This window comes from Triturus cristatus, chromosome 9 (genome assembly GCF_964204655.1).
Source record: "Triturus cristatus chromosome 9, aTriCri1.1, whole genome shotgun sequence".
NCBI classification, from domain to species: Eukaryota; Metazoa; Chordata; class Amphibia; order Caudata; family Salamandridae; genus Triturus; species Triturus cristatus.
Window position 1 is genome coordinate 753,673,627 of NC_140592.1, and position 22,421 is coordinate 753,696,047.

The 22,421-nt window shown below is 50.2% G+C and overlaps 1 protein-coding gene across 1 annotated transcript in view; it reads right to left on the bottom strand.

The window, feature by feature from the left end:
* LOC146798768 (microtubule-associated protein 1 light chain 3 gamma-like) overlaps positions 1-21,091 on the bottom strand; it is a 59,772-nt gene extending 38,681 nt beyond the window's left edge. The window contains exons 1-2 of the mRNA XM_085626063.1: positions 20,295-21,091; positions 11,632-11,687 (exon numbers count right to left, since the gene is read on the bottom strand). Coding sequence (XP_085482189.1) covers positions 11,632-11,687; positions 20,295-20,358 — 120 coding nt within the window. The 5' untranslated portion in view covers positions 20,359-21,091. The remainder of the gene's footprint in view (positions 1-11,631; positions 11,688-20,294) is intronic.
* Between the last annotated feature and the right edge of the window lie 1,330 nt (positions 21,092-22,421).

Below are 22,421 nucleotides of genomic sequence, written 5' to 3' on the forward strand. Positions count from 1 at the left end.
AACCAGGAAGACAAGCAGGCTAGGGAGACGGGGCCGGTGACGGATCAGGCATCAGCGGCGGGGTACAGATTCCCCCATGGTAGGCGTTCCAGGGGCCCCACACTTTCACCCATTTCCCAGGCTTACCTCTCGCAACATACACCACCTTTTCCCGAAACATACACCAATCCATGTTGTCCTTCCACGCCGAGACAGTCGGTGACCTCTGGGAACCCCACAATTGCGCAATATCACGCTTGGCCACCATATATCCCAGAGTCACCCACCACGTCTGCGGCACTGAGTAGTCGGTTGGCTCCCACACATTCAGGAGACATCTCCTCGCCTCGGGCAGCAGCGGCACATGCGTAACTGCCTGCAAGACCTCGTGCACACCACGCCAGAATCGCACCACCTCCGGGCATTCCCACAATATATGGAGAAAGGTCCTCAAAGACCCACACCCACGCTTACACAACCCGTCCACAGCATAGCCCATACGCATCAGACTCGGCCCCGTAACATAGACCCTATGGAGTATCTTGAGCTGGACGAAGCGAAGGCGAGCCGGTATGGCCACCTCTTTCGGGGAGGCCACCGCCGACACCCAGTCCTCGTCATCCAGCTCCAATCCATCAGCCCCCCACGCCTCACGAAGGCCAGTCAGCAGTCCCGAGCGATCATTGATGAGTTTTTTGTAAATTAATGAAATCGTGGCGTCCGGTACATGCCCATCTAGCACTCTATCCTCCAGAGGGGAGTACTCCGGGATGGAGGCAACGTCCGGGAATACGGAGCACAACGCATGACGGATCTGCATATATCGGAAGTACTCCCTGTCCTGCAACTGGAATTCCGTCTGCAGCACATCGAACGTTTTGAATCCCCCCCTCGTCCAGAGATCGCCCACCCTGCTGATGCCTATCATGTCCCACTTCTCAAAGCCCTTCGAGGTCCACAGGGAGCCCAGTCGCTCAGATACGTATAGTGGCGTCGCCCGGGTCAAACGATCCTTTCCCCCCCCATCGCCAAGTTAGCCGCGTGCCACACTCGCACCATGACCCACGTGGGGCCCGTCAGACGTGCGTCGAGCGAGCTAGAATAAAGCGCACAGTTATAGTCGCCGCCCGGCAGTAACATTTTATCCATCTCAAAGGCCGGGTTTAGAGCAGGCCCGTAAAGGCCGTGATTTATCGCAGCCAGCTGGGAGGCCCAGTAATATCGCTTGATGTCTGGGAGGGCAACCCCCCCGTCGTACCACGGGATCGTCAGCTTCGCCAGGGCGATACGCGGTCTACCCTCCCAGAACAGGCGGCGCTGCAAACTCTCCACCTCGCGGAAATAGCGCGCCGGGACAACGTCCATTGTGTTCTGTAAGGCGTACAGGAAACGTGGCAGCGACATCTTAAACAATGCCGCCCGGCCGAGCGGCGAGAGCGGCAAGCGCCTCCAACGCGCGACATCATCCTTCAGGCGCTGGAGGGGGGGGGAAGCAAGTTCTGTTTATACCGGGCCTCCGCGTCCAGGGTAATGAAGATACCCAGGTACCTAAATCCCCGCGGGACAATCTGGATAGGACAACCCCGCGGAAGGATAGGAGCCTCCCCAGAGAGGACATACACACAAGATTAAGCCCAATTGATGACTAGGCCGGAGTTGAGGCCAAATGAGTGCAATACATCAACCAGCACTATCAGCGATTTACGCGGGGAAGCCAGGTACAAAAGAATATCATCAGCGTAAAGAAATACGCGGTCCTCATACTCGGGGGTCCATCGGAGACCACGGATAGAAGGATGCCACCGCAGCCACTCCGCCAGGGGCTCCAAGGCAAGCGCGAAGAGGAGCGGCGATAACGGGCAGCCCTGCCGCGTGCCCCTGCCCAGCTCAAACAGAGCCGACACTCTACCGTTTACAGCCACCTGCGCCAGCGGTCCGGAATACAACAATTTCACCCAACCGATGAATCCCGGGCCAAACCCAAACTTCGCCAGCGTCGCCCAAATATATGGCCACTCAAGTGTGTCAAACGCCATAGTTGCGTCCAGGGACGCCAAAATGGCCGGCTCCCGTATGAACGGGACACGCGCGAGCACCCCATGCAAGCGCCGCAGGTTGAGCGCAGTGTTGCGATGAGGGATAAAACCGGACTGATCCTGGTGAATCAAATCGCACACCACGCCAACCAGCCGATTGGCCAACACCTTGGCGAGAATTTTGGGTTCCGCATTCAGCAGCGAAATGGGCCTGTAGGACGTGACCCGGTCCCGCGGCCTCCCCTCCTTGTGAATAACCACGATAGTAGCCAGACGCTGGTCTAGCGGGAGGGAACCCGCCGAACGGGCCGCGAGGAACATAGCACGGAGATGCGGCGCCAGCGTGTCCGGTCGCAGCTTGTACAATTCAATAGGAAGACCATTAGGACCCATGGCCTTGCCGGAAGCGACCGAACGTATGGCGAGGGCAATTTCCTCAGATGTTGGGGCGGCGTCCAACGACACTCTGTCCTCCTCCGAAAGGGAAGGCAGCGCGATATCCCTGAGCAGGGCATGGGAATCCTCTTCCGAGCGGGAGGACACCGGGGAATACACCCCATGGAAATATTCAGCGAAGCAATCAACAATTTCTCCCGGTTCAGTGACACACACACCATCCAGTTTCTCAATCGACGGGACAACTCGACTCGCTCTCTCCTTTTTATCCAGCCACGCAATCAATTTCCCAGCCTTATCACCCACATCATACAGTCTCCCCTGTTGCTCTCTACTGAGGCCCCTGGCCGCCTCCGTGACGAGGGCCTTATAGGCCGCCTGCTTGAGTCGGAGAACATGTAATTTGTCATCCGTCACCCCCCCATTCTAGGTCACCCTCCAACTCGGTTATCTCAGTTTCAACACGGGTCACCTCCTCCCGCTCGCGCTTCCGGGAATGGGAAATAAGGGACAGGGCCTCCCCCCGAAGTACCGTCTTGAACGCCTCCCACAGAGAGACCGCCGATGACACAGACCCCACATTATCGTCAAAATATCACGCAAGGGATTTAACCAACTCTGCGCGAATGTTGGGGTCACGCAGGTACCAGGGATTAATCGGGACCACCCTACCCTCCCCCCTCGGGAGAATGTCGAAGTGCAACAGGAGCGGGGAGTGGTCCGAAATACCCCGCGCCAAATGGCGCACCTCCCCGATCCTCCCCGCATGCGCCGCCGGCACCAGGACATAATCTAGCCTTGAGAGACTGCCATGGGCCCCGGAATGAAAGGTGCACTGTTTCTGTGTAGGGTGTTTCAAACGCCAACAATCCACCAGCCCCAAGGTATCCAAGAGGCCAGACAACCACGCTTGGGCACGGGGGAGATCCCTAGGGGGGTGACTGTCCTCAATTCCGGAAACCACAGCGTTAAAATCCCCCTCAACCACTAGAATCCCCTCCGGAAGGCCAAGGAGGAGGCGCCCCAGATCCGCAAAAGTAGTCGTCTGCAGCCCTGGCGGGACAGACAGAAACAAAAACAATCACTCTGCCCTCCATTCTACCCACCAGAACCGTGTAACGTCCCCTGTCATCATGGAGCACCTCATCAACTTCCAACGGGAGCGAGGTTTTAGCCATAATGCCCACACCCCTTGAACCAGACGTGAAGCCCGAATGGGCCAGAAGGCGGTAGCCCCGTCGATTCATAGCACGAAAGGAGTTGCCAATGAGGTGTGTCTCCTGCAGAAAAACTATATCGGGTGAAATTCGTTTCAGGAACTGCAGGACCACACCCCGTTTTATCCTGTCCCCCAGTCCATTAACATTCCAGGACAAAAGACTCAGTCCCCTACCCCCCATCATAGCCGAAAGCGATCAATCGTCCCCCCGAGAGCACTTTAGGAAGAGCACAACAATACTTTTGCCTTGTGGTACAAATGAACAAAACCCCACCCCAACCCAACCGCCCCAACAAAACTCCCCCCTCCCTGCACCCCTGCATGAGCCCAGACAGCCCCCCCAACTTGCAGTGTGCCTGTCGCCCCTATATAATTGGAACTAGTTAGACCCCCTAGAGGAGGAAAGAGTACCCCCTCAAGACCCCGCACCGCCTCCAAAAGGAGGGAAGACGAGTACAACAAACAAAAGACCGTAAGCTTGGCCGAAAGTGGCAGCATCATCCGGAGTGAGCCCCGGCATCAGTACCTCAGACCCGGTCCGGTGGGCCGTCTCCTCCCGCAGCCCCCCCCCCCGCCCTCCCGATCATGACCCCCAGACAACGTGTCCAGCCAGTCCACGGCCGTTTCAGGACGATCAAAAAAGTGAGTGCGACCATCCACCTCCACCCGCAGCCTGGCCGGGAAGAGCATGGCGTATTTTAAGTTCATGCCTCGAAGCCGCCGCTTGACGCCCAGGAAACTCAGTCTCTGCTTCTGGACCGCTTGGGTGAAGTCAGGATAAAAGTTCACCTCCATGTTCTCCAGCTTAATCGGCCCTTGCAGTCTGGAAGCTTGCAGAATCGCATCCCTGTCCCGAAAGTTAAAGATACGGGCAATAAGAGGCCGCGGAGGGGCTCCAACCTTCGGTCTGCCCCTGGGAACTCTATGGGCCCTCTCCACGGCAAAGAATTTACTCAGTCCTCGAGGCTGGAGATGGGTAGTGATCAGGTCCTCCACAAAGAGATCCACCGCCGACTCCTCCTGTCCCTCGGGCACTCCGATGATGCGGATATTATTCCTCCGGGCCCGGCTCTCGGAGTCCTCCAGGCGACGATCCATGAGCGCACTCGCCTGACGGAGCCGGTGCACCTCCGTTTGAAGGGCCGCCACCTCAGTCGTGAGGCCCGACGCGGTGTGGGCCAAAGAATCGACCCGGTCGTTAGTCTTGGAGAGATCAGCTCTCACAAGGTTGACATCAATGAGGACCGCGTCGATTTTGTGCGCTAAAGTGTCGAACTGCTGGCCCACCGAGGCCTTCATTTCAGCAATGGCGCTCATGACGTCTTGCAGAGACAGATCCGTGGGCAAATCCGGGGCATACGGGGGGCACTCAGAGGACTTGTGCGATCCGCCGGGAGACCCCTTCGGGAGGGTGTAGCGGTCCATGATGTTGGCCTGATGTGCGGCGCCACGCCGGGTTGACTTGGCCTTTAACCGATCCCCATCCTGCTTCGTGGCCATCGTCGCGGGTCTCACACCCGCTCCAGCCACACAGTGGAGAGCAAGCAATCAAGGCCACGAGCTCCGGGGGGCCACCCCAGGACGGCGGAGCGGGCCGCAGCAGGCAGGCAGGCAGGGTCTCCCAGCGAGGCCACCCCAACACAAAGAGCGCCGTGATCCCACTTGCGAAAACGGCAAGGGGGCGCGAAAGTGAAAGTGTGGGGTACGCGACTCGCCAGGCCCAGCCCGCCGTTGTTGTTCACTTTGCCACTGGGTCGCCCCCAAACGCGAATCCGGGGTCAGGAGAGAAGTAGGCCGCAAACTTCAATCGGTGCTCACTCCGGCACCCGAGGTCCGATTCGAAAACGGGAAACGGGTACCACCTCGGCTCAGGCTCACCGACACAGTCCCCTCAACCGATGCAGGATGAAGACAGGATAAACGTAGGAGGTTGCGGAGGTCCTCGGGAGCCTCGCACCTACGCGGCCATCTTGGTTGCGCGCTAGGCTCCTCCCCATTTCCGGTCTTAATAGTACTTTTGTTTGCTCTTCACTGTTTTCCATGGCCACTTGAGGCTTTTCATTTTTAAAGCACTGAGAGAGCAGTCTGGGGAAATTGGTTCGAAAGGTCTTGCTTGGTGCGATCAGGTAGACACTAATGTCGTTCTTGTTGTTAATTGGAGTTGTGACTGAGGTTAAGCGTCTGCTCCTTGTATAGGTAGTGGTTGAGCCATGTCTGCAGTTTTCCGTTCCCCTCTTTACAGGGGTACAACATTTTTTTGTCCCATTGCGGTCTTGTGAGGACGCTGGTGTGCTTGCAGCTGTGCAGTGTTCCGCGTATGCATAATCTTGTTTTTCTTGCTAGCGCCGGCTGGTACTTCCCCTTACCTCTTTGTGGTAGGGGGACTTCACTCAGGGGGAATAAGTCGCACCCAGTTCTCACAAGATTTTGCCCGTCACCAAATTTTCTAGTGCTCCAAATATTGGATTCCTGGCCCTTCAGCGTCGCCTCACCTCCCCATAGCTCCTGGTTCACTGATACTCCTCTGCGGAGGGAGGGGCACAAGCACGCTTAAGTTTCCGCTAAATCTCCAGAAACAGACACACCATAGTGATGTTAATGTAAGATTCTAAGATGGTCCGGGGGGGGGGGGGGGGGGGGTGGGGGTGTGGGGGTGGAAGAGGGGCTCGCAGGGCATATGCGAGACTGCCTTCTTTCTGCCTACTCTCATGACATGCCTAGGATGTACTGCACTGTATAATGCACCAGTATTGTGATGTTGATACCAGATACTATCGCACTGCTAGTTTCTCCAAATCATATGTGGTCAATGCCAAGGTCAATGTTAATGTTAATCTGTGCTGTAAGGTCTGCCCTGTCGCAATGAGCATACAACGCGGACGAAGAAATCATCATGGACTGCAACGCTGTCATATGCGAGACTGCCTTCTTTCTGCCTACTCTCATGACATGCCTAGGATGTACTGCACTGTATAATGCGCCAGTATTGTGATGTTGATACCAGATACTATCGCACTGCTAGTTTCTCCAAATCATATGTGGTCAATGCCAAGGTCAATGTTAATGTTAATCTGTGCTGTAAGGTCTGCCCTGTCGCAATGAGCATACAACGCGGACGAAGACATCATCATGGACTGCAACGCTGTATCCTTGCACCATGCACTGCTTTCGAGAGATAAATACATTATCCCTATTTATATGCACCATGTCTGTCATTACATACTTATGATTCTAATGTACTGTTTCACTGCATAAAACAAAAACAGTAAAAAAAAAAAAAGTATAGCTCTCAAAATGGAACACTTTGTTCTCTAGAAGAAAACTCATTTTCTTAAGATTTTTGTTTTGGAACTACTTTTGTGTTTGTTTGAGGTGCTCATGTCCGTTTGACAAACTCATATTTTGAGTTATAATTCAGCACGGTGTTGGTTAGTTTTAAATTATCTATCATTTCTGTCTGAATATGTTAAGAAATCTATTGGTGTCACTAGTTTTATTAAGTATGTGACATATTTACTCTTCTTTTTTAATAATTCCTTCCTGCCTTGAAGGAGTTCCATATGTGTGAAACAGGTTTGCTGAGTTGTTGAACTTCAATGTGACTTTTTTTTTTTAAACAGATTTTATTTGTCAAAATAGCACATATGGAGCAGATCACTGAATCCCAGAGACAACTGCCACATGTAAGATACAAAAATTGACTTTGACCATTTTGCATATTGAAAGACAGGAGAAAATGAAAGGCCAATGTGACTGTTTTGCAAAAAATAAGTCTGAAAATATTTAAAGTTTGAAATAAAAAAGTAGTACTTTTTGAAGGACAAAAAAATAAAAGTTTCCGCTAAATGGAGGTAAAATCCGTCCTCAAATAACAATGTTGACTACGCTGCTCCTTCAAGTCCCCACCCCAAGTGTGTGGTTTTTTTTCCTGTGTGGGGGGGGGGGGGGGGGGGATTGTCGGTATGCAATGGGAGGATGTAGGGCTGCTGCTCTGTAGTGCTATGCTGTGCTGCTGATGCAGTGGGCTGGTGAAGCACTGGCCCGCAGCGGCAAGCACTGTGCCACTGCAGCTCTATCTGTCCGGTGCCTGCCTCAGTGTCCATCTCCACCTGCCACACTGCTTCTTGCTGCCCCCTACTAGATTCTCATTTAGTTTCTGCTGGTTTTGGGGGTGGTTTCTCTGGACACTCTGCCTGCAAGCCACACCCAGACCTGGCTGGATTGCTGGAGGGGGATATGCTCTGCAAAGGAGGGGGGGGGGGGGGGGCTTGCAGTAGCTCACCAGGCCAGCCTGCAAGCCATGCCCGGACCTGGCTGGATTGTCTCCGGGAGGAAGGGGCGCGCTCTGCAAGGGGGGGGGGGCGCTACACCCACCACGCTCTGTCACCTCACAGTCATCTCGAACCTATGCCCTCTTCTCTCCGCCTTCTCTGGCATCCGCGAGATACCGCTCTGGGCCCTCTGAGGTTTCGGACAAGGGTTTCCTGCTACCTCCCCTCAGTTCTGAGGTATGCGCACCCCAGAAGTGCAAGAACTCCAACCAGTTCAGTGAGGTAGCACCTCTGTTACTCTTAGATTGCCGCTTACCTTTCCCCCGACCACTATTCTAGTAGTGGCCGATCCAAATTCACAACCTAGGTATTTTTGTTCATTCATTTTCTTTATTTTTCCTTTACTTTTCACCCAAACTTATTTGTCCTCAACCCGTACATTTCTGTTTTTAACAACCAGTGAGATATGTAGATTGAGAAGTGAAAAAAAAAAAAAGAAGAGTTGCAGTGATGGGCTCTGGCAGGTGTGCAACACCAAATTTGCCAGAAAGCTAGCTTTTGGTCCAGAAAGTGTGCTTTTTGTGATTTGGTGTAAATCCATTCAGTAGTTTTAGATATTAAAGGAACAACAAAGTTCATTGCGGTGCTTCGCAAACCCACGTGCCAACAGGAATCCAATGATTGATGGCCACAATCAGAGTAGAAAGTTGCAGCTGTTTTAGAAATCGAGAAACAGTCCACAGCAGCAAGAATAAACATGAAATTTAATTGACGGGGGCAAGGTATAGGTACCCTAACCCCCTGGGAGCAATACAGGGGTCTGTAAGGGACCCCTGATGGGCAAATAAAAATAGCCAGAAACTGTATTTTTTCATGTGCGAGGATTCAAAAATGTATTGTGACTCAGTGCGGCCCCCTGTTAAACTTCGCTGAGAATACTGCAGACTTTAAAAAATATATATACACTCAAAAACTCAGACGACTCACAGACCCATTTAGACACTCACTCACAAACCCATTCAGACACTCGCACACCCACTCACAGACCCATTCAGATACTCACGCACCCACTCACAGACCCATTCACTCACGCACCCACTCACAGACCCATTCACTCACGCACCCACTCACAGACCCATTCACTCACGCACCCACTCACAGACCCATTCACTCACGCACCCACTCACAGACCCATTCACTCACGCACCCACTCACAGACCCATTCACTCACGCACCCACTCACAGACCCATTCACTCACGCACCCACTCACAGACCCATTCACTCACGCACCCACTCACAGACCCATTCACTCACGCACCCACTCAGACCCATTCACTCACGCACCCACTCACAGACCCATTCACTCACGCACCCACTCACAGACCCATTCACTCACGCACCCACTCACAGACCCATTCACTCACGCACCCACTCACAGACCCATTCACTCACGCACCCACTCACAGACCCATTCACTCACGCACCCACTCACAGACCCATTCACTCACGCACCCACTCACAGACCCATTCAGACACACCCACTCACAGACCCATTCAGACACTTATGCACCCACTCACAGACCCATTCAGACACTCACGTACCCACTCATAGACCCATACAGCCACACTCACACCTACTCTCAAAGGTTATATGGACGTTATATTTAGGAAATAACATTGAAAAAAAGTGGAAATTCACAAAAAAAAAAAACACAAAGGTTACAGAGAAGTTATAGTTAGGTTCAGATTGCACATGTGCAAAACCATAAAAATTCAGCAGTTCTAGTTACCTGAGCTAACATTAACTTAGGCCCCTGCAATGCAGTGCTCATGACCTCATACTACATGACATTGCGCCCAAATCCACATCATTGTCAATATTGTACTTTTTTTCTCCACCACAAATCTAGCAGATTTTACCTCCCAAAATTGTAACTAATGGTGTGGATGTAATCATACACAGTAATTAAAGGGTTCAGTAAAATGCCACACAATTCAAACAAGGGTTTGCTCAGACGCGAGTCCCTTGCTCACTTTGCCAATGGATTCAAGCAAGCCTGGCTGAAGACGGCTGAAATGCCAGAAACCGGTCCTAGGAAGCTTGTTTCCGGTCCAGGGAAGACATGGCTTGGCAGTTCGGACTGGACTGTTCCCATGAGGCACAGGGTCAGACTGATTTGCATATGGCCATGTCTGAACTGGGGTGGCAGAGTGAGCTAAAGAACGGTGATGGATTAAACCCAGATCAGTTGACTGGGGGTGAGTGCTTGCAATGTTCAACACTCCGTCCATCATTTCCTTTGGTTTTTGGTTTGCTCAGGGGCCAGAAAACTTCTGCCCACTCATAAACTGGGCCCAAGTGTGAAAACAATAGTAATGTGTCCCTGACCAGGGCCACAAACAATAGTGTCATGCTGAAATGTGTGCATTACTTGATGGATTGTGGTATGAGCTATTCTGGTGACAACGCAACACATGACATTTCCCTCGGATATGCTGTATTGACATGGTATTTTGTTTTCCTTAAATATGTTAAGCTTGGGCTTGATTGCCCAGTGTCATGTTGTGGGAGTCGGGACAGGGGAAGGGGTCCTGCCTCTGCCTAGTTTCATTTAAAATCAAAATGTCTCTTGCCCTGTACCAGAATCTGGAAATCCTTCATGGTCCACATCACCATAATCAGTTCTTGGTTACTGAGGTTTAGCAACATACTTGGATCCATTAACATTTTATATTTAGGGTTCTAATATGCAATCCACAAACCATAAGGGAAGTCAGTGGGTTATAGCCAGAGTAGACTGTACAAGTAAACTGTACAGGAGAACGATTGGCTGCCTAGCAAGTGTAGACTTGGCCAACATCACATACTCCTTTAACTCTTGTGTTACTATCACTAAATTCTATGTATTCTGTAAATACCAAGGGCCTTATTTGAAGTTGGTAGCGTGCACTCCGTCAAAAATGGGCGGATGTCCCACCATTGTATTAGAAATGCACCATAGTCAAAGGTACTCTAAATATGGCAGACAGCATCCTCCACATTTTGACAGAGTATCATAACTGCCAAATTCTAAAGCAGCTAATCCTATGCTCAAAAACCTTGCTGTAAAGACGGCAAAAGACCGGCGCAGGTGGCACTATGCTAATCATATGCTTAAAAACTCCGCTAGACAAGCAGACATCCGAGGTGAGCAGTTTTAAAGTGTCAGTGGTGTTGTAGAGTGCTTCATTTAAAGGAAGTGCTCTCCTCCTAAAGCTTGGGAACTACCCGGAGTTCCCTACATCCTTTTTTGCATAATTTCTGGAGCACTCTAAGCCTGAAAGGGTACAGCTTTGATATATATATCTTTTCACTACCAGAAAGACCTGCTCACTCCCAGTGTTTGTCTATTAATGGCACAATAATTTTATATACCACATGTGGCTCCAAGAATTACCATATAACAGATATAAATGCTAAATGAATCCGAAAAAAACTCTGGCAGCCCAAAAAAAAAAAACTCTGCCGTTCAACACCATGTAACAGATTTGAAAGCAAATACAATATGCACCCACCAGCTGCCATATGACTGCCCCTCTACATTACTTACTCGTGCAAAAAGACACAACATATCCTCCAGCCCCCATCAATTAAGCACAAAATGCTCTGAATTTTTTTGTACACTAGAAAGGTTCAAAGATCAGCATATTGAAATCACGCTCTTCTTCCCCAAACATTAAGATACGAACCGGCAGTTTAGAAGGGAACTTAGAACGCATGCCAACCACTTCCCGCTTTCTGGTGGCTGAAAGAAACAAAAAGAGGAAGAGGTAAGAAGACATGGAGTGGAAAACAGGGATGTGAGGTAAATGAAACAACCGCACTAACCAAAGTATAGTATGACATACACAACATCCCCTAGCATAACAGTACGGCACAAGTCTCTGCTGCATACGTTGTGCACCCAAATAGTGCCTCTCATCCGCAGCAGAGGGTGACCGTTACCCATTGGAGGCCTAGCAGGGTTAGGGAAGGAGTACAAGATATGTGACTCAGGACGTTTCACTCTTTCCCCTTGGGTGGCAGTTGACCTACTCAACCTTAAAAAACAAAAACAAACAAAGCAAGCATTGGCATGGGCAATAGGTCTCGCCTTTGGGACCTTAGAAGTGTTTAGCCATGCAACAGTTGATGTTGTTGCACCAAGGATATTGTGCTGCATAACTAAATACTTATAAGGTCCGAAAAGCGAGACCTATTGGCTATGCCAATGCTGGTTATCTGTGTCTGTGGATACTATTATTGCTACTCATTGTTTTATTTGACTTCTGCTGTCTAGTCGCTAGGTTAAGCCGGCCTGCATTTCTGTTCGTATACACATTAGCTGGTTGCAATGTATAGTACAACCTCAAATATATTTTTTGAACATTTTATTAATGATTTATGCATGTAAATGGCAAATAAGGAATGGCTGTGTCGTTGCATGCCCCCCCCCCCTCCCTATTTGTTATAAGCACTCTTCAGTCGAGGCACCTGAAGTGCCCAAAGCCTTTAATTGCTTTTACGAGGGTCAATATGGGGCGGCAATATTATATTCAGGGTAGCGTGCCAGAATTATGCTTTTATTTAATCATTTTTGCTCCATGTCCATATACATATAACTATATGTACGCTGCATCCATGTTAACACCCCGGTGGACGTGGGCTTAAACCATACCTTCTTCTGCGATATGTTAACAACTCAACGGTATACCCACGTGGGAGCATCTTCCTTTCACTCTCAAGCTACCCAAAGCCCTCTTTCCGCATTCCCCCGTGTGCCTGTATTAGAAGTGGAAATTGGTACACACTAAATATCAGAGCCCAGTTTCTTCTGTTAACTTTCAAACATGCGGAACTAGACAATTATTTTGCCAATGTTTGTTGTATGCACAGTGGCCTCCCCTGAACCCTGGCTGGCATATGTAGCATTTAGTGCCTTCGAGGCGCTAGACATGCACTGAACTCTTCTGCATAAAGTTGTTCACTTTAATTGCAAACCAGACTCGAAGTAGTGCTTTACCTGAACACTAGTTACATTAAACATGTAATTATTTTAGGCACAGGAATGTGAAGTGATTTGCCCAGAATCACAGGATGGCGAGTCGACACTGAGGCACGAACCTGGTTCACCAGCTTATAAGTAGGCAGCTCTGGCCATGATGCTACATTCTTTTCCCTGCGAGTTTTGCGCTGACGTTTGATACCTCTTAACAAATAGAAAAGATGCCTGGGACCCACTGCACTAATATACACTTTCTGTTCAACTCAATAATGTAACTAGAGCTCGGTCCAAGATAACGTTGTGGCTTTAAGAAAGAAAAGCACATGGGATGCTTATGGATGTAATCTGCGGTTCCATGTAGTGTGCACTCAGTATGGGGGCATTTCAGTGCTTCGCAATACAACTACACTTATCACACTCATTTTAAACATTCTCTCAACTAATTACCGAGGACTATTGAGTGCTGTATTTCCCCATCACAGAATATTGAGCTGAAGCTGGGATTCCCACCTGGTTCCTGTGAGAAAGTGCTATCTTTCTTGCATGGTATGCCCCCACTTTTTGCTGAATGTACTTTGACTGAGTGTGCCCTGGACTCCTGCCAATCAGGTGCCCAGGGCCTATGTTCCTTCCCTAAAAACCTAAAACCCAAATTGTCAAACCCTGGCCAAGTCAGCCCCTGGTAAATGGTATCCTGGGTACCCAGGGCCTTGTGACCAGGGAAGGCCTCTAAGGGCTGCAGCACTCGTTGTGCCACCCTTAGAGGCCCTGTACCCTAACACACACACACACACTGCCCTTGCAGGCTGAGTGTCTGGGTACGAGACAAAACAAAGAGTCGACATGGCACACATCCCTGTGTGCCATGCCCACCACCTACACTGCCCTGGCATACATCAGCCACCCCTCTAGCTGGGCGCCCTATGCCAGTGGTGTGGGCACAGGAGCATGAGCCCTGTGCCCCTACGGTACCCAGGTCCATTCCTGGGCACTGTAAGTGCAGTGCTGCCATTTAAGAGTACATGGTGCCGAGAGCTCGTCAAACACGAACTCCACAGCACCATAATATCAACACTGAAGACTGAAGTTTGGTATCAAACTTCTCAGCACATTAAACCCACACAGATGCTAGTGTGGGATTTAATGTACCAAGCACCACAGAGGGCATCTTAGAGATGCCCCCTGAAACCTAACCTACAATCCACATCTGGTCTGGGAGGCTGCCACACAGCAGACATGTTGCTGGACCCCTGGGTAGGAGAGCCCCTGCTCTCCTGGGCCTGCAACAGTGCACATCCAGGACGAGGTGCTAGATCTCCTCCCCCAGGGCAGGGGGAAGCTTCAAAGGCATGCCGCCTCTGTGAGCTTCCCTGGGCCACTGGCAGCCCCCACTCTGGTGGGAAGCCTGGCCGGAAACACCAAATAAGGACAGGGGATGTGCCAGCCTGCCAACCCCACCCCTCAGGTGGGGGAGGCGATGTGAAGCACATCTCCGGGCGCTCGCCATCTTGAAGATGGGAGGTCCTACCCAATCAGGACTAGGCTACTGCCCCCCTCCCACAGGAGCGAAGCAGGATAGGGGGTGTACCCACCCCAGGACAAGGACCCATTGGTCCCTGCCCTTCACCTACCTGCAACGCCCCTAAATCTAGTATTTAGGGGCACCCTGAACCTTCCTTCCTCAGATTCCGAAATACAGAGAAGAGCAAGAAGTAAGAAGTCCTGCCCTGCAGCTGCTAAGAAGAGGAAGACACCAACTGCTTTGGCCCCAGCCCTACCGGCCTGTCGACCCTCGAACCTGCTCCAACCCGGCATCTCTTGTGGCCAGCAACCTCACAAACCCCGGAGGACCTGGCTACCCTTTGGCTCTAAGCACCTGGGACTCCCATGAGTAGAGGCTCTACTCAAAATCAGTTTCTAATCCCTGGCATCAGCCCGGAACTGCGAACCCTAGACACTCTGCACCCGCCAAGCCTAGCATGAGCCGGAGTGAACAAAGACCACGAGGACGACCCCACGGCGACTGTGACCCCGAGTCCTGCACCCAAGGACTTCCCTCGACGCTCCTGACGACGCCTGCAGCCTCAGAACCAGGTACCCCCCCCCCCCCACAGCGATCAACAGAGGGTAAAGAATTCCAGACACCAAAAGGCACCCCCCGCACCAGGCACCCCCTATGCCAAACTCCTGGGTACCTACCTATCCTCCAACTACCCAACTTACCTCTCGAAGTGGTGGTGGCACCTGAAGAATCTTCCTCCCAGAGCTTGCAGCATTTGTTCATCCTGGAGCTTTCCCATTGAAATCCATTGAGCGCCCGAAGGCTCAAAAGCACCCTGCACCCAGGCGCCCGAGTGGCCCTGGCAGTGTAACTTCTACTCCTACCTACTTCCCCATTTGCCCTGAGCAAGTGACCAGGAGCCCAGCTCCCACAGCCGCGTGGCCTGCTAGTCAGCAGCCACCAACCAAGGGCCCCCTGCCTCCCATAGGATAACATTGGGCCTAACTCACTCTGCACCCGGCTGCCCCTGTGCCGCTGAGGGTGTAACAACTGTACCTACCTGACCCTGGGAGACCCCAGAGCCTGTGCCCAGAACCTTAACTTTGCCAGTCAAGTACTTACCTTAAAGCCGATAACTCAATTTTCTCTATAGGGTAACATTGACTGGTTTTTCCTGAAATGTCTTCTAAGTGTGGACTTTTCAAAACTTGAAATATTCACCAAAAATCAGCAGAGTAACGAAAACGAAAATACTCACCTGCTATTAGGTGAGCTCCCAGTGCTGGATCTTGGTGCACAGCACTGACCCTGAAAAATATTCACAACCGTACTTACCAGTAACCCAATTTTCTTCCATAGGAAGCGATTGACTGTTTTTCTGTGAAATTTCTTCTGTCGATTTCTGCAAACTTTAAATATTCTTTAAAAATCGTATAAATTGTGAAAACGTAATTACTTACCTGTTTTGGATAAAGGCCCCAGTACTGAGTCTAGGCACCCAGTACTGGATTACAAAAGTAACAAGAACATACTATACATGCAACTTGAATTTTCTTCCATAGAGAATCATTGACTGTTTTCCATGAAATATTTTCTAAGTGTCAAATTTTAAAATAGCAAAATATTGTCTAAAAATCATAACAGTAACTAAGTCGACTTTTATCACTTGTTTCCAAGTACTGACCCAGGACTGAATCTAGGATCCAGTCCTGGAATCCCAAAAGTAATCCTAAAAGTAATCTACTGCAAATAACTTGAAGCTTCAATTGAGCTCAATGCATTATTGTGTTTAAAATTGTGTTGCCTATTGCAACCACTTGTAACTTTCTATAAAAGCCAATTGCATATTGCAAAAGTATTTATATAAAGCATCTCTATTCTGAGAAAGTATATTGTAATACCTATTGTTGGTTCTAAAATAAAACAAGCATATATTTTTTTTTACAAACCATTGGCCTAGAGTTCAGTTATTAAGTGTGCGAGACCATTTGCTGGCTGAGTGTGTGCAACAAATGCTTTACACTGTCCTCGGATACTGCCTTACTGCTCGACCAAGCTACCACTTTAGAGAGTAAGGTTATATCTACCTTTAGCCTCTGCCAAACCTCTGGACTCTGTACACCCTGTACCTATTTGGGAACAGTATATACAGAGCCACTTTCTCACAGTTCCTTAATTACAATGGCGGCAGCTCTGTTGCGCATCTCGGAGATATGAATGCGTTCGCATCGACCACCTGCCTTTTCAGCACTAATGCGCAAAATTGCAAAGGCAAACTACCAAGAAGCAAAAGTAAAGATACTGCTTATGCAACGGGCGCGGGATTATAGCTCATTCCTAGCTGGGGTAGATTTTCCAAAACGGTAGCAGCGGTGAATGCTGAAACAAGGCAATACTTTAGATTGTACTGCCCTAAACTCCATAAACCCCGCCTAGATGATAACCTCAGAAGAAAGGTCGAATACCAATAAAATACATCAGGCTGACAGGACATGCATTTGCAAGGATGGTGCAAAGATAAAGAAAACAAGCACATTCCTCGTGCTAAAAGGAGGCAGCAGGGGAAGGGGCTAGAGGAGGGGGCGAGTGCTGGATAAAAGTGTGTCGGCAAAAGTGAAAGCGTTTCACTTGCGAGAGCGAGCAGCGCCAGGAGCCATAATTGCTACCATATGGCATCGCGCGCTCCCGCAAGTGAATCGCCACACGTGCACGCGTTGCCATTGAAGGCAATGGAACGCGTGCAAGTTTTTGGCTGAAAAGCCAAAGAGACGGCTAAAGGTCTTTTTGCCTATGCAGGGCATGCGTGCTGCTTAGGCGAGACCTAAAGAGAACTAGTAAGCCTCTTATATGTGGGATCGTTGTGCAGGGTGAATGGTGTCCTAGGGGAGACAGGCCGAGTGCTTGGACAAAATTTCACCAGCCTTTGAAGAAGCTTTTGTCCACCCTCAGGGTCTCAGAAAACCTATACGCTAAGGGGCCTTGTGCTATACCCCAGACACTCTGCAAATGTTAGGTGGGCTAGCAAATGGAAATCCAGTCTTTGCAAGCTCCTGAACTAATTTGCATTTTGTGTTGCACAACAACCCATGGCATTGCCATAGGCATCTAATTTCTGTCAAGCCAAAGCAATGGTTTGACCAGCTGATACCAGCCGCCTCCATGTTTTGTTTAATGCTGCTACAATAAACAAACATTGGGAAAGCCAATAGATATTGCCTATGCAAGAGCTATTGGCTCCAGCAATGTGTTAGCCATTATGTACACCAGTGTGGCTGCTGTTCAGCATGACTAAAAGTTTGGGGAGTGGGGGGGGGGGGGGGGGGGGGAAGGGTAGAGTGGAGTAGAGTAGATTTTAGAGGGGGTAAAGGAGTAGATTGAGTGAGGTAGACCGGGGTGGAGAGGAGGAGTTGGATAGATTGCAGTGGAGTATGGACTGGGGTAGATTGGAGTGCGGTGAAGTTGAGCGGGGTAGATTGGATCGTAGTGGAGTCGACTGTGGGTAGAGTGGACTGGAGCGTGTAAATTGGATCAGAGTGGGGTGGGGTAGATGGGGGTATACTGGAGTGGATGGGGATACATTGGAGTGGGGTAAGTGATTTGGAGGGTAGGGGAGTGGTGTGTCGTGGAGCGGTTGGCACGGAGTAGAGTGGCATGTAGCAGAGGAGTGTTGTAAAATGCAGTGGAAGGGAATAGAGTGGAGTATTCATGGTGTGGTAGCGCATTCCATTACAGACAACACATTTTCCTTCAAAATGACCATTACATTTGCACAGTGGCGGCCACCGTCTATCTGGGGTGGTGAGGCAGGCGGGAAGAGTGTTGAGTAATAAATGTTTTTTATATAAAGGGCTTACCTGCCACTCTGCTTCCTCGTTGCTCCTCTTGTCCAGCCCGGGTGAAGCTGGAGCTCAAGGCAATAGCTGCCCACCTAAACAGGCGCTGCTCTCATTGTATGAGATCAGCACCAGGATTGGTCTGAGCCGTCCTGTTTACCGCTCAGACAGTGGATGGGAGCCAGTGGCTTTTATCCAACCTGGCTGTGTAACACAGCCCGGTTGCAGAAACATAAGTGTGCATGATTGTTTGGCCGGCCTAAGTCAGCCGGCCAAACAGACATGCTCACTTATAAGTGCACACTACTCATGCTCCCCGACATGCCTGGCCCTGTACTTATTGTGCGGCTCAGACAGCAATAAATAAAATTATAACAACATTGTTTAATTATCCTTTTATGTATCACCTGCTGGCTCTGGGCAGTGGGGCTGACGCTCCTCTGCCACTACAGAGGAGCGCTCATGCATTTGCAGCGAAATACGGGTTTGCTGCACACCAAGGATAATGTGTGCAAATGTAATTTCCTAGTATTCAAAAAGTGTTCGTGTTCTAAACCGTCCCGTTGATCCCGTGGTAAAGTTAAATTGTACTGCATGATTACATCACCTGGCGTAATTGCGCAATCGCGCGATATCGATTAACAACCGTAACGCGAAATCTTGGGTGTTCCTTCCTTCATTCCACCCTGCGAGAGACGTTCGAAAGTGGCTACAGTACATCGGGAATACACCTCATTCATTTTACGGCCCTGCACCCTCAGACTGCTCTGCCATCTAAATAAAAGGCATGTGAAGGGGAGGAATGAACTAGACCAAAGAAATAGGCCATGGGATAACCGCAGAAGAAATGGTTCACTAGAGAACTTGGGGGGGGGGGGGGGGCGGTCAAGATTGAGAGAAGCAAACCAGCTTACGAGAAAGAGCACCGAACCAGCGAGGGAGAAAGAAAGAAGTAAAGAAAGAGCGAGAGAAAAGCAATCCAGTGAGCGACAGAGAGTGGTAGACGTAGGTAAGCCAGTTAAGGCTCGGGGCTGTGGTCCGACCGAGGTCCACTGGGAGTCCCGAGCTAAGCCTAGTAGATTCCAGAATCAAAACAACTAGCAGCGGGGGGAGGGGGTCTGGAGAATGACTTGATAAGGCACAGAGAGGGGAACCAGAAAGGAACGACACCCTGTTTTTGTAGGAATTAACTGAAAAAGGCAACGACAGCAAGGAAGACCACAGAAAGAATTAGGGGAGAAAATATATGGGGGAAAATGGAGTGAGAGGGTGGAGGGGAGAAATGGAGAGAGAAAATAATGGAGTAAAGAACGAAGGACACACGGGAAGAGAGTGAACAACAAGTCAGATCGTTATCTAGATAGAGAATTTGAGAGAGCGATAGAGTATTCGAATGTTGATTTTTTTTTTTTGCAGCTCCGCTCGTGTTTTGGCTCTTTCCAACAATTATGTGGCTTGTCCACTTTTACGACTCGGTGAGACAGACTTCGCCGAGATTTTCTATTATGTGTGTGGCTATCCAACTATACAGTGAGGTAAAAATGGCCCTAGTTGCCCTGCCTGGAGACATCTTACTTAAAGTAAAGGCGTTTAGCGCAAGTGCCACGACACAGAAGCGAATTTACTGGGAGCTGAAAGTCATACTAAAACCGACCATAGTAAACAAGTAGGCAGATGCTAGAGGCTGTTCCTGGTGCAGGTGATCCGTAGTGAAGGTGAGCTTCATCAAGAGCGCACCCGAAGCACGGTGTGATGAACCGTAAAGAATTTAACAAAACAGCACGTTTTAAAACCTACACTTTGTAGAAGTTCCGTGGAGTTTGATGGAGAGGGACAGACAGCCCTCTACTGCTGGGGCTCTGGTGACAAGACGTGACAACTGCGAAGGGTGCTAGGCCTCGTCTGGGGCAGTAAGCGCTATATAGATGCAACTTATTTAGTGGGCAAGGGTCAGGAGGCACTACGTCCGTGTGGAACATGCAACGGGAAACCACAACGCATGTTTGCACATACCCTGCCCCCATCCAAACTCACCCAGACACTTCCGCTCCTTGAATGGCAGGTTGGTGTACTCTAGGCTCCTATCCACGGGGGGCATCCTCGCTCTTGGGGAGAAAAGGAACCTCGGACACTGGGGTCCCTGCAGCAAGGGTGTCCGGCTCCCGGGGTGCACCCCTGTGGGGTGGGAGGTCACTCTTGGGTTCGTTTTAGGAGTTGCGGTCACTCTCGGATTGTAGGTGTCCGTTCCAGACTGTAGACTCTGCTGTTTTAGTCCTGGTATTTAATGTAGGATTAGGGGAGCCACTGCGTAGTCTTCCTCCTCGTTTTCGAGAAGTGACTGGACCGGAGAAGACAACGTTTAAGGGAATGTGGAAAGGAGCCCCTCCGTCCTGCTGTTCGCTATCAATCTCTCCCTTTTCCACTCCTCTGACGGCGTGCGGGCTGCAGCCCTCCTCGGGGTAGTTTTAATACCCCTCCCCTCCAGACACAAGCAGAAAACCGACTCAAACCGGCTCGACCAGCTTCAATAACACCTTCCCCCTCGCGCGAGCTCGCACTTGAGCACTGCTCACGCCACGACCTGCACGCGCACACACTGACCACTGCCGAAACGTGCTGATGGGACCGTCAAGGGACCTCCCTCCTCTCCACCTACTGGTGGATCGAGCCCACCGTCGGCCCCCAGGCCCCGCCCACGAACCCCGCAGATAACCTCCAACCTGGACCTCGAGCAACGGCACATAACCGCTCCCTGGACCACAAGCGCACCCTCGGAATGATCTTACCTTACATAACCTCACCCTGGACTTCAGCCTCCTCACCTGTAATACAACCCCATCCCCCCCCACGCCCCCTGTACACGACCCTACACATGACCTGATAAACAACCCAGGCCATCAGACCCGCCCCTTATTATTGCCCCTCCCTTTAACCTCGATCCTCCCCGCCCCCTCTGGATACCAATACCACGGTCCTCTGCGAGTCCCTCCACAGATGCTGCCCCTACGTGTAACCCTAACCTGGACACACCCCATTCTCCTCCAAATATCCCTCCCTGGACCTTAGACTCCCTCTGCTTGTTTGTGCAGGAGGAGGGTGGAGGTTATAATTCCCGCACATAACCCTGCCTTGATTGTAGCCCCTCCCACAATTGATAACTAACCCCTGCCCTTCCTTCTGCAGCTACACCGATTCTTTTCCTTAGCATATCCCAAATGTAGACACGTCCCTGAATATAAGCCCTTCCACTCAGCCTACCCTGAGCAGGATGACCAGAAGCCTCTGTCATTGAGAGGGAACTTTTTAATTGCTGGACTTTGCCTTTTCATATCACTGATTGTTATTAGATGCTGTGGGAAGCTGGCACTTTATTTCATGTATTATTTATTTATGCAATTTTATATAGCGCGGACTTTACCCAAAGGTGTCAGAGCGCTTCACAATATAACCTAGTACGTTACACGAGGAAAATGTACATATTTACGCGTTACAGATACAAATTGGATAAATGAAAAAGTAAAATAAAACAATAGGTGGCCGTCACACAGAAAACAAAAACACATTAGGATGAGTATCGCGCAGGCAAAAATTACATAATAACAACATTGTAAGAACTTCCTTGAAGTACATTAAAAGGGATGTAATAATTCTGGAAGTGTCTTTGGAAGAGAAGAGATTTGAGGTCAGTTTTGAAGGTCCGGGTAGAGGTGGTGGTACAGAGAGGTGGAGGAAGCTAGTTCCAGATTCTAACCGCATTGCCTGTGAAGGATTGAGCCATCGATCTTTCCCGTGTGAAGGTGAGGCCTCAAGCAGTACATTTTCCACATTACGTAAAGGTCTGGAGCCTCCAGAGATTTTGAGTTTATTCGCCAGGTATCGAGGGGAGGAACTGTGCAAGGCTTTGTGGGTGATACAGGCAGTCTTGTAGATTGACCTTGGTTCGATGGGAAGCCATCAAAGAGAAAGCAGTAAGGGAGTGATGTGGTCACTTCTTTTGGCCCCAAAACAAAACGAGCCGTTGAATGGAGCACAGATTTATACCCAGCAGCGGCCGGTTCAGTTAAGCGCAGTGGGGTGGGGCGGGGATGTCAACAGACGACGGAATAGGGCAAATTGAATAAATAACTCCTATTTTGTCATCTGTCTACACCCCCCGCCGCT